The following is a 13158-nucleotide window of genomic DNA, read 5'->3' as shown; positions in this document are numbered from 1 at the left end:
GCTGTTGAAGTCCACAATTAGCACGTCAATGCAGGTGGGCAATCACAGGGGAGGGGGCGAAACTCGGTCACAAAAGGGGAATGAATAATTTGGGAACAGCGGTTGAACAACAAAAGACGAGTTGAGAACACCCGTCGCGCCCAGGCGACATTTGTCGTCCGCGAAGTCTGCAACATGTTGATACAGTGTGGACCAGACAGAAAGGCGCCAATGTACTGGTGGTTCAAAGCTTAAACTCAGGTAACCAATCACTACCGAGGGGCCGGACCGGGGGTGCGGTATGCAAATGTCGGGGGCAGTGTTTTCCTTGTATGTTACAATAAAAGTCGGAATTGGCGGGAAGGGAGCTCGAGAGTGTGATCATCGGAGCAACTACCGTCGTTCGCTCTCAGAGATCCCCCTCCCGCCGATATTGAAGACAATTTTCCTGTGTGCCGAGTCATTTCTTTAACTTTGTCCGAGAAAAATCTCTGACAGTTTCCCATTCATCTTTTATCAATTTGGGTTTAAGGCACCCATCCATTAAACTTAAAAAAAAAAATCCACCATGTTACTCGATGGTACATTCGTTGAAGATGATTCAACTTCTCTGCTTCAAATATTCTTGTTTGTTGCCAAACCCCGACAAATAAAAACTAAAGGTGCATAAAGATGACACGAATGTTGTCTATATATTTGTATTTGCTTGTATTTTTGCTTTGTTTTACTCTGCCGTTGGCTGACAGGACAGCATTGCACATGATAAACTGTTCTCAATTGCATGACCCGGACAAATCAAACAAATAACACTCGAACATTTTTTCCCATTAATGCCATAAAATAAATGTCAGTCAAACATATGGAAAAACACTCTTGAGATAGAGGTGAATCACCTTGAAATGTATTTTTTCCAATGTTTGCATCGAAATTTATGAACTGCTACTCAGTCAGGCATAATTTTATTGACGACAGGTCATTTTACAGTGACTGTTGGGCAATTGTCTAAAACGTTACTGAATACGGGAAACACTGCTTTTCGAAAATTCCCATACCTGTTTTCTAGGTGGCTCCGCAATCTGCTGATTATAAAAATGCATATGTACTGTAATTCACACTTTAAAAATGTGACCCCTCCCATCTAAAAAACAACAAATAGGCGTTTCTTTAATTTGTCGTGCAAATTGCATAAGTACGTTGTGACAACCTAATGTACAAAACAAGCAGACTTAATTCACACAACTCACACCAACACATTTGCAGTACTTTTAAACATGTTCAACTCACATCCCAGCAGAAAAAACAAAAACATCAGTGCTTTTGTATGAATATGCCATGAAGCTGCAATGACACAGTTATTGTGTGGAGGCCAGCTTTACAGTTTTGATCTACTGTACATAAACAAACAAAATCTTAACCTGTTTCTCTTCTGTACAGATCTATACATTTTCTACACGCTAATGTAAAATACAATTTCGATGCATGATGTAGTAGGACTTGCCTGAGAATTCATCATGTTGTGTTTTTACTGCTCGTCATGAAGAGTGTCTTATTCTGTTTTGCATATAACTGTAAAAATACAGTCAGATTAAACTCGACAATCAATTTCCCTTTTATCATGTACTTAAAAAAAGTTAAGTTGTATAGTACACATCGACATTACACAATAATCATCAGAATGTGCACTCCGATATTGGGCAAGAAACAGTCAACCATCAACAGTTACATTGATTATTTTTTTCTTTTTTTCTTTTCACATACAAAAGTTTGGGGCATACACAAACTCAGGACTTGATCAACATTAAATTAGAATGCACCGATTTTTTTCCCTTCATTTGATTAATGCCACACATTTTGAGGGGGACAGACTCCAATGCAAAATAAGAGAAAACTCAAAACCAACAACTGGCGCCTCTTCATTTTTTTCCCTTCCCTAAATTTTACATGGCAACAGTTTCTTCTTTTTCAATGCAGAAAGAAGCTTGTAGGTAGTCCCATTGAAACATCAGAACTCCAGCAGCAGGTTGGTCATCATCAGCAAGGTGCATAAAGAGAATTGGGGCAAAACAGCGGCCCTGTTGACATCATGCATTGCGCCAGGTCCTGAGGGGGGAAAAAAATGCAACATTTCTACCATGCTTAGCTCACACACACAAAAAAACAAACAAACAAAAATAACCAAACAAAAACCCTCAGCATAACTTCTCATGCTACTTTAAGTTGTCAAATATACCGGTATGTCATTTGTCATTTAATAGTTATATACCGTATTTAAATCACCGTTTTTTTTCATAGTTTGGCCGATTTATACTCTGGAGTGACTGATGTGTAAAATTATTTACACATTATTGTATCATTTCACATGCTATTTCACATTGAACAACAAGAAGGCGCTCTAGGCCTCTGCTGATAAGTCGACGATGAGTCTGACGTAAGCGACGTACAAGAAGGAGCAGCATCGTCTACCTCCTGAGTGGGCGGAGTTGTTTTCAAGTGACAAGGAGGATGAAGATTTCATTGGATTTAGTGATTTGCAGTGACACTGATGGTTTAGTAAACTTGTTAGCTTGTTCTTTATGCTCTAGTTATCTGAATAACTTTGAATAGGTTACGTGAACATACCAGGCATGTTCTCAGTTGAGTGTTTAAGCGTCATGTAATGTTAGCATATCGTGCACTGATTCAGCCTGTTGTTCGCTATTTGATTTTTATTTTAAATTCTCTGTTCTTGGTGTTGGATTTTATCAAATACTTTTCCCCATAAACATGCAATTTATATTCCAGTGCGAATTATGTTTGTTTGTTTTTTTTTCTTTATTGTGTATTTTATGGCTGGTGCGATTTATACTCCGGAGCAATTTATAATCCGGAAAATACGGTATGTCATACACAACAACGAAAATTCTTCAACCAATTCAGTTGTCTCGAGCACATATCAAGTTCAGCGTGGTACAGCTGAACAAATGACCAAATCACTAAGTGTTAGAGGTGGGCATCATTGACGGATGCCCGACTAAGCACAGACGGATTTGGAATTTTGTCTGTCAGTCTCTAACGAATGCCTGTCTCATGTGTGTTTATTTGAATTTTTCATATCATTTTTGTTTTATCAGTCATTACTGCTAAATTTTGTTTTAATGACTCTTGCACGATGTATGCCTTTATTTTTCTTCAGTTCAATACGGATGTGTCATGATTTACTGCCTGCTCTCTGCCTCGCCGCCCCTTCCTCGTCTGTGTCACCTGCTCCCTGATTGTTTTGCCCTCACCTGTTTCACATCCCCAATCAAGCCCTGTATATATTCCCCTCGCGTGTCTTGTCTCTTTGCCAGTTGGTTGATTCGACTCAGGTCACGTTCCAGCGCTTTTGTCTTCTCATCGTCATTCTGTACCGGGGCCTTTTTTTTTTTTGGCTTTTAACCCTGTTTTTTGGTCTCTGCCTGATAATTTTGTCTTTCACGTGTACCGACTTTTCCCTGGATTAAAAGTTTTTTGCCCCCCAACTCTTGAGTCTGTGCACTTGAGTCCAAACCACCTGTGCCTAATTCTTGACAGGATGCGTAATGACATTAGTGAGGCAGTTTTCTGGCAGATGAGCCAGAAATAAAACAGATGTTAGATGATCTATCTTTTGGAATTGCTGAATAAAATACGCACCACATCGAATAAGTGACTTGGAGACACTCCAAGCGACAAGACAAGCATACACTCGCCCCCTGGTTCTCGAAGGGGTATGGAGTGCCCATGGAAACCACTTTGAGAGTTGTAGCAATCGAGCTTGGCGATTTCACTTCATTGACACCCAGTGTGCAAAGTTTGAAGGTCGCACGTGCAACACTTTCCGGGTTGACCGGCTTTAACCAGGTTTTGTAAAGTTCCTCAGTTGGCCACATGCAAACGCTACACAGGAAGGCCGGAGCCTGGAATCGAACACGCAACCTTTGTACTGTGAGGCGGATGCGCAAATCAGTTGAATACCGTGCCGCATATATAGTACATCAGTATAGTGTGTGTATATATATATACTATATTACACTGATTAGTGTGTGGAACTGTTCATTATTCCCTCCACCCTCACCAGTTCCATCTGAAATAAAACAGCCCCAAATTATGATGTTCCCACCACGATACTTGACTGTAGGTATTGGTGTTTGTTTTGGTGTTGAGCAGTCTCCTTTTAGTTTCAAATTTTGGTTAAAATGTGTTGAACTTTTTAGCCATGGTTTGGTTTCATCGGACTGTAACACATTTTTCCACATTCTTTTCTGAAATTTCAAACGTGTTTTTGGAAAATGGATCCAGGCTTGGATGGTTTTCTTTGTAAGATAAGGCATCCTCTTGCCACACTGTCCCGAAACCCAGACATATGAAGAAGTGTATGAAACATAAATAAAACAGAATATACAGTAATTGTTTGCAGAAATATTTAATGTTCAAACTGGTAAATGAAATTGTGATTTTTCAAATATTCACAAATTTTGAATTTGATGCCTGAAACATGTTCTCAAAAAGCTGGGACCGGGACATGGATATGACTTTGTTACGATGCTCAATAAATTTTTGGAGGTGAAAAGACTAATTGTTGAAGCTATGTAAAAGGAATTTGTTCCCATTTTTGCTTGATGTACAACTTCACTTGGTCAACATATGGGGTTTCCATTGCAATATTTGGTGATTAATGAGCCACACATTTTCAGTGGGAGACAGGTCTGGACTGCTGGCAGGACACACAGATCACTACAAAGTAACGCCGTTGTATATGGCTTTCGCTTGGCATTGTCAAGTTATAACTTGAATTAGTAGAAATAGTGAGCAACTGCGCACTAGTCGCACACTCTCAGCTCACAAGAAAACCTGTCTAGCGCAGCGAACACACTGCAAATGAAATAAATATATAACTTTTTTTCCAGCATCATTTTGCAGTGTAATTCAGTGAGTGACAGGTGTCCAGCCAATCTTACGATACGATGCGATGACGCTATGCAGCCAATCATGACATTGACAGGACTTGCGCATGTGCTCTGCTCATGCACGCTCTATAACAATACCAGTGCGGCGGAGAAAAGTGTGCTTTAAGGGTCTGTTTTATTTATTATCTGAAGCAAGTTCCATGTTCAGTACTTGTATTGCTCAGAAAAGTGTTCTTACAGTTTTTGGTATGTTAACCTAAGCAATTTTTATGGACCTGGTGTTCTCTTTTATTTTTATTTTGTAATTATTTGGAGATTTATAAAAACAAAACAGTGATATTCCCCCTGTGGTCGAAACTAAAGGTTGCAAGTTGGATTTGGGATTAGTCTCAAATACAGCAGAAAGTAGATGGCTTGGACGGCATCTGTTCAAAGTCTGTTTGAAAACAATAAAATACTTTATCATACCACTTTTTTGTGATGTGAATCTTTTGATCTGCCTAAATGCTCAATAATGTAATGAATTTAAAACGAAAATAAGGATTTTCTCAATTTTTAGATGAGATTAAAATATGGATTAATTAGTTCAATGAGTTACAGATCATAATTAATTAATCTCACCTTTTTTTAATCCCTTGACAGCACTACTCATGAACAATCAATGAGTTTTGGCTTTTTCATTTTAAGTGGGCCAAATTAGTTATATTAAAAGTAGACTTATGCTGTTGTAATTTGATCCTTGTAACCCTTGTGCTGCAATTTCTACGATGTTTGTAACACATGGGTTACCCCATATGTTACAATTTCTACAATTTTTGTAGATTTTTGCGTATTCTTCATCACGTCATCTTTAAATCAAAGACACAGCATAAAAAGTGTGTGATATGAAATATTCCAATTCATGTTTTATTTATATAGATTTATATTTATGTTTTGGTCATAGCACAATGCCGCTTTTATTGTCCATAGAGGGCAAAAATACAAAGAAAAAAAATAAGAACTATATGTGTATGTATAGCACTGATGCCACTGAACATGTCGAGTGGTTGAAAGTGAAATAAATATTCAGGAATAATACTTTTACAATTTTTGTAAAATTGTATGTTGCGTTATATAAACTTGTTTAGATCGACTGCAGCACATGGGTTTTAATAATAAACCATGAACTTTCTTTAATCCCGGGTGTGATACTAATGTGTGGCCACAGCGAGCGCTTCTGATATTGCTCATAGTGGTCCTCAGTATGCTCAGGGAGGTTGTCCGTTTGCCCAGACATATGAAAAATTCGAGGGAACATTGATCCTCGGCACAGTTATTCTTTTTTTTAAAGGAGGCCGACCGAGGGAATAAAGGCAACGGGCATTCAGTGTTGCTTTTCGGCCCAGCCATTTTCGTGCGGAGGTTTCTGCAGATACTCTGATGATGAAACCCCCCATTTTGTTGTAAATATATCTTCAATTTTGTTCTTAAACTGTTCAACTATTTGCCTAAAAACAGTTGTCCACAAAGTGGTAAATGCACCAGCCTTACTTGTGGGGGGAAAAAAAAATTTAAAAGCTCACATCATTCCACTGAAAACAAGCCCCACAGAGGTCATTAATTGACCTCTGCCATGTAATACACAATATAAATTCAGCAATCGAACTCACCATAAAGAATTATGCTGGCGTTAGTTATCCCCATGGTGTTCATCGCAACACACGTGTAGTTGCCATAGTCTTCTTCGGAAACATTGAAGAAGATCAGCATTGACTGTTTGCCTCGATTCTCGATCCTGATCCTATTATTTCCATTGGACAGCCTGAAATACAGACAGGAGCAACTTCAATTTTTTTTTTTTTTGAAAAAAAGTAAGCTTTCTCTGAATCATGTATAAGTTCATGTGGCTGTTTCCCAACTGACTCATCAGAGTTTTTAACAAAGCAGATAATATGCTTTAAATGAATGTTATGTCTATTTATATCTTAATTATAACCATTTAAATATACCTGTACATTTTCCATGAGAAAAAATAATCTCATGAAAATGATATCAGAATCGGCATATGACAAAGAGAGTCTTGGTTCAAACTGCATTACAAGCTTCACAGCTTCAAATTGAAATTTTACCAACTGGAAAATCTCCTCCACAGAAAAAAGAAAACACTACATGAACTTCTAAAAAAATGGAAGCAATCCGTCACAGTCAATATTTAGTCCTCGATCAATTAAAAAAATTGTCCATTGGTATAACCTGAGGGTTTTACTTTCAAGAACTGTCATTTGTTAAAGCAAAGCCAACAAAATTTAAATTGGATTAATGACCTAATATAAAGAATCCTCAGTTCAAGATGAAAGTTTTTCCTTTGTATAAACCACATTTGTACATTGGAACAGTATACATTTCATTTGCCTCAAAGATTTAAAACTACCATAATGCCGATTTTTTTTTTAAAAAGTGCTTAAAATGCATTTGGAATACAGTAATAGGCAATTCATTATCGATACAACATTGTAAAACATTTAAAAATAAAACCAGACATTAAAACAGTACAAAAATAAACAAAATTATTCATAGAACTTAACAATGCAAGAATTTTTTTTTTTTAAAAAGAATTTATATTGTGACAGGTTCATGGCACGCCACTGAGCTTGCTGTAAATTTGCATTAGGTTAAAATCAATAAATTGCATTCTACCTGAATAAAAATTGGAAACTTAAGTTGAATAAACTCATATGTTTAAACAATGGGAATTAAAAGTTAAACGCATGACAATGTTGTACACTTATTTCCAGTGTACTGTAAATCAAAATAAGTTCCAATCTTAGAGACCCATTGTCAACTGCACTACTCATTAAAAATTGGCCTTTTGGATGAAAATTCTGGATGAACCGAGCATGCACAATTGAACTTATTTTGACCCTGGCTCAATTTTGTCCAACGGTTTTAGTACTTTGTGGAAAAATTGTGTTTTCTGATCAGCAGCTGAATAGTAAAATTCACAATTCGTGTGATTTTGAATCTAGTGCGAGGTAAAATGTAATCTAATTTCAAACATCATACATGATGTGTGAGCGTGAAACCACAACCTAAAACTCTCAGAATTTCTGCGTTGTGCATTAATGCATTGGATAGCAATGAACGAGCTCCGAGGTGAAACTTGCCTGCGATCTTCTTTGTACCATTCAAAATCTGCCCGAGGCACAGCCGAAGCTTCACATTGAAGAACTCCTTTTTGTCCAACTGCAGTACCTGTACCCCTTGCCTTAGAAATTAAGGGAGGATCTATAAAATACATAAAAAACATGTTTAGACTCATGACATGAGATTCCTGCTCGAACAAGTTGTGTCTTGGATGATACAGTTTAATGATACAGAGAGGACTCCCGAGGGATAATTAACACATTCTATCATTTCACGTTATTTTCACACTAAACCACAAGAGGGTGCTCTAGAGCTCTGTTGATACTTTCCACATTGGTGGTAATTGATTAAAAAACAACTGACGATGAGTCTGACATAAGCGACGTAGAACGGGAAGTGTCGCATCTTCTACCTCCGAAGTTCGTGCAGTTGTTTTCAAGTGACACCGTGGATGAAGATTACATTTGATTTCGTCATTCGGAGTGACACAGATGATTTGGTAAACTTGTTAGCATTTTCTTTTTGCTATAATGATCTGAATAAGTCTAAATATGTTAGGTGAACATTCCAGGCACGTTCTGATTTCATTGTTTATGCATCATGTAACGTTAGCATATCATACACTTATTCAGCCTTTTGTTCTCTATTTTTTTTATTTGCCTTTCAAGAGTACATTTCTGTTCTTGGTGTTGGATTTTATCAAATAAATTTCCCCCCAAAATGTGACTTATACTCCAGTGCAACTTATAAATGTTTTATTTTTCTTCTTTATTATGCATGGCTGGTGTGACTTTTACTCAGGAGCGACTTAATACGGTATATCAATATTCCAGCACGTATCAAAACATAATACTGACACATATGTTGATGAGAGGACAAAATCAACATACTGCTCTTCCTACACTGCCCCACTGTCCCAAGGTGTCCCCCCAGGGTTCTGTGCTTGGTCCTTTTCTCTTCATTCTCTACCTTCCACCCCTCGGCCAAATCATTTGTCATCCTGGTCTCCAGTTCCACTGCTACGCTGATGACGTCCAATTGTACAGCTCCACCGAATCATTTACCCCAACAACCCACTCCACCCTGTCTAACTGTCTTTCAGATATCAAATCCTAGATGCAAACAAACTTTGTCACTCTTAACTGCACTAAATCTCAACTGCTAATAATCGGTCCTCGGTCCCTCACCCAAACAGCCTCCAACTTTAACCTCACTATCGATAACTGCACCCTGTCCCCCTCCTCTCACTGTCGCAACCTCGGTGTCCTTTTTGATAATAACCTCTCTGTCGACGACCACATCACCCAAATCACTAAAACTGCTTTCTTCCACCTCAAAAACATTTCTCGTCTCTGCCCTTCACTTTCTTTCAACGCCGCTCAAAACCTCATCCACGCCTTCATCACCTCCCGCCTTGACTACTGCACTAGCATCCTCTACGGTACAACCTCCAAACTCCTCAATAAACTACAGTACATCCAGAATGCCGCCGCCCGTCTACTCACCCACACCCGCGCTCGTGATCGCATCACTTGCGTCCTTAAAAACCTCCACTGGCTCCCTGTTCCCCACACAAACACAAACCTCCTCGCTATCCCCGTGATGAAGCTCAAAACCTGGGGGGACTGAGCCTTCTCTGTCGCCGCCCCCTCTGGAACACTCTACCACAACATATCCGCAATTGTACTGACCTCCAATCCTTCAAATCATCTCTTGAAACTCACCTGTTCCGCAATGTTTTTAACACCTTTTAATCTCTTTTACCGATTTTTGCTTTTTTTGTTCATCTAAATGTGTTTTTTGTGACTCATGTATGCTTGTCTTTAAGTGTACATTTTCATCCCCTGTTTTAAGCTCTTGTAAAGTGTCTTTTAGTATGATGAAAAGCGCTTTCAAATAAAATGTATTATTATTGTTATTATTAAAACACCTCTCTGTAAATAAACTAATACAGTACTATGAAATCATACACGACTTAAGTATGTAAGGCATATAGAATTCATCCACCTTTTTTAGATCACAGACACGCACCACCCTAATTGTTGTCAGATAAAGTGATTGCATGACTCTTACAGTTGACTGCGACCTGTACTGTCCTCACATCAGGGGCGGATATGTCATTTGAAGCAATGCACTCATATGATCCGGACTGATCTTTGCTGATGGTAGCGAGCTCCAGATGCTCTCCTTCTGTTACAAATGTGTGAGTGCCTGTAAAGGAGAAAGGAAGAAAGATTTGTGTTTAAAATGTACACCGAACTTTATTTGGTCTATGAAAATTCATATCAGAGTAACACATGCATTAAAATGCATGCCCGTGTCAACATTTTCATCCGTTGCCAGGACTGGTCAAAACAAAAGTTTGTTAGGCCTGCACAAGTTGCCGCGTCGCCCAATCAGCGCAAAAGTATTGGACTAAATGTCCCACCTTTACCCAAGCAAGACACATTGGAGCGGTCCCAGAAAAATACTGTGGAGAACTCCTTTGAGTGATTAACGTATCAATCTGGCTCTTGCCAGGTTAGTGCCGATGTTGATGTTAGCCTTGGCTGCTCTGAGTCACGTACTGCTCCACTGTCATGTAGTGTTCCACATGGCTCAATTATATGGCCTCTGTTGTTCTCACTGTATCTGCTCCCATTGGGTTCCATCTTAAGGAAACATGGTATTTCCTTCCACTGCTTTCGGGATGACTGTCAGATCTACAGGTATGTCCCACTGAGCAAAAAAAGACTCTTTCTCATTGAAGCCACTGCCTGGAGGAAATCAAGACCTGGATGGCACAAAATTTCTTGAATTTCAATGAAAAGAAGACAAACGTGATTGTGTTTGGTCCCAGTGGCTGTGGTACATCCAGTCCTGTAGACTTGGCTCCCTGGCTCCTTATTTTAAGCCAACAGTCTCAAACTTGGGTCTTAAACTGGACAGTGATTTTAAATTGGACCAGCAAATTGGTGCCGTTGTTAAATCCAGCTTCTTTCATCTTAGTCAGCTGGTGAAAGTAAAACCTCTCCTTTCTCATGAGCACTTTGAAACAGTAATTCATGTCTTTGTCACATCCCGGCTGGATTACTGTAAGACTGTACAATCCTCCATTCAGCATCTCCAGTTGGTCCAGAATGCCTCTGCTCGCCTCTTGACTGGTATTCGTAAGAGGGAGCGCATAACTCCTACTCTGGGTTCTTTTTAAGATCCTTTTATTTGTTTTCAAATCTTGAAATGGCCTCGCCCCACCTTCCCTTTCTGAGCACCACCGCCCCTACACACCTGCTCGGCACCTCAGGTCTGTGGACCAGACATTATTAGAGGTACAAAGAACTAGGCTGAGGCTCAGAGGGGATCGAGCCTTTTCCGACATCTTTAAACCTCGTCCCAAAACTCATTTGTGTTCTTTGGCTTTTAACTCATCCTAGGAATTCATCCTAAATGACACCATGTGCCTATGGCGCCCTAATTTGCATAACCGAGTCGACCTCAGTCAATGTGCAGAGGTTAAAAAAAAAAAAAGAATTGAAAAAATAGTTTGGAGAAATGTTCACAATGTTCTCAATCTTTATCCTGTTTCCTAGGTTCATGTCATCAGACTATATATATATATATATATATATATATATATACACTTCTTATACATTTTAAATTAATTCCAAACTTAAATTAGACTATGCTGGCATAGATTTAAATAAATTATGAAGTTTTCAATCAACAAGCACTGCACAAGTTGTTAAAATAGAGAGCCAGGGATAAATATAGAACAACAAAGAGGCATTTGTCATTCATGAAATTGATGCCAGTTGAAGTTGCATCACACTGGTGATGTGTGTGCCTGTAGGATCTTTTTGACGGTCATTTGTCAACTGTAAACTTGTGGAAATGTTGTTTTAGCTCTGTAACAGGCACGTGTAGAGCTACTAGACTGATCGAGGTTGTTCCAGAATTGGAGGACATTTTACATCCCACCCATCAAATTGTTAAAAAGTCCACATACAAAATACGGACCAAGGAGTCTAACGCGCGTGCGAGTCGGAAGGCCTGACGAAACCCGACCTGGCGCAATGAAAGTGAGGGCGGGCGGCGGTACCGTGGGGTACGATGTCTCCGGGCGCACCACCAACCCGCCTCGCCAGGGAGGTGGAGCCTGAGCGTGCGCGATAGGACCCGAAAGATGGTGAACTATGCCTTGGCAGGGCGAAGCCAGAGGAAAGTCTGGTGGAGGCCCGCAGCGGTCCTGACGTGCAAATCGATCGTCCGACCTGGTTATAGGGGCGAAAGACTAATCGGACCGTCTAGTAGCTGGTTCCTTCCGAAGTTTCCCTCAGGATAGCTGGGGCTCGAACAGCAGTTTTATCCGATAAAGCCAATGACTAGAGGCCTTGGGGCCGAAACGATCTCAACCTATTCTCAAACTTTAAATGGGAAAGAGGTCCGGCTCGCTGGCGTGGAGCCGGGCGTGGAATGTGAGCCGCCCAGTGGGCCACTTTTGGTAAGCAGAACTGGCATTGCGGGATGAACCGAACGCCGGGTTAAGGCGCCTGATGCCGACACTCGTAAGACCCCAGAAAAGGTGTTGGTCGATATAGACAGCAGGACGGTGGCCATGGAAGTCGGAACCCGCCAAGGAGTGTGTAACAACTCACCTGCCGAATCAACTAGCCCTGAAAATGGATGGCGCTGGAGCGTCGGGCCCACACCCGGCTGTCGCCGGCAGAGGAACGCCACTAGGGCTAAGCCGCGACGAGTAGGAAGGCCGCCGCGGTGCGCACGGATGCCGCAGGTGCAGATCTTAGTGGTAGTAGCAAATATTCAAACGAGAGCTTTGAAGGCCGAAGTGGAGAAGGATTCCATGTGAACAGCAGTTGAACATGGGTCAGTCGGTCCTAAGGGATGGGCGAACGCCATTCGGAAGCGCGGGGCGATGGCCTACGTCGCCCCCGGTCGATCGAAAGGGAGTCGGGTTCAGATCCCCGAACCTGGAGGGGCGGAGAGGGGCGCGCGGCCGCGGCGCCGTCGGTGGGGGGGTCGGCTCGGCGCCTTATCCCCGCCCGTTCGCGGGCGGGGGGGGGCGAAGGGTCGCTCTTTTGTCCGGCGCGCGACGCGCCCGCGCCCAGTGCGGTAACGCAAACGATCTCGGAGAAGCCGGCGGGGGCCCCCG

General features: G+C 40.8%; 1 protein-coding gene across 1 annotated transcript in view; it reads right to left on the bottom strand.

The window, feature by feature from the left end:
* Positions 1 to 1033: 1033 nt before the first annotated feature.
* Positions 1034 to 13158, bottom strand: part of opcml (opioid binding protein/cell adhesion molecule-like) — a 168885-nt gene continuing 156760 nt past the window's right edge. The window contains exons 4-7 of the mRNA XM_019876222.1: positions 10083 to 10220; positions 8030 to 8150; positions 6536 to 6687; positions 1034 to 2079 (exon numbers count right to left, since the gene is read on the bottom strand). Of these exons, the coding sequence (XP_019731781.1) occupies positions 1982 to 2079; positions 6536 to 6687; positions 8030 to 8150; positions 10083 to 10220 (509 nt within the window). The 3' untranslated portion in view covers positions 1034 to 1981. The remainder of the gene's footprint in view (positions 2080 to 6535; positions 6688 to 8029; positions 8151 to 10082; positions 10221 to 13158) is intronic.

Source organism: Hippocampus comes, unplaced genomic scaffold (genome assembly GCF_001891065.2).
Source record: "Hippocampus comes isolate QL1 unplaced genomic scaffold, H_comes_QL1_v1.1 scaffold119, whole genome shotgun sequence".
Taxonomy (NCBI): domain Eukaryota; kingdom Metazoa; phylum Chordata; class Actinopteri; order Syngnathiformes; family Syngnathidae; genus Hippocampus; species Hippocampus comes.
The sequence above is the reverse complement of the archived record's forward strand: the minus strand, read 5'-3'. Positions and strand labels throughout refer to the sequence as shown.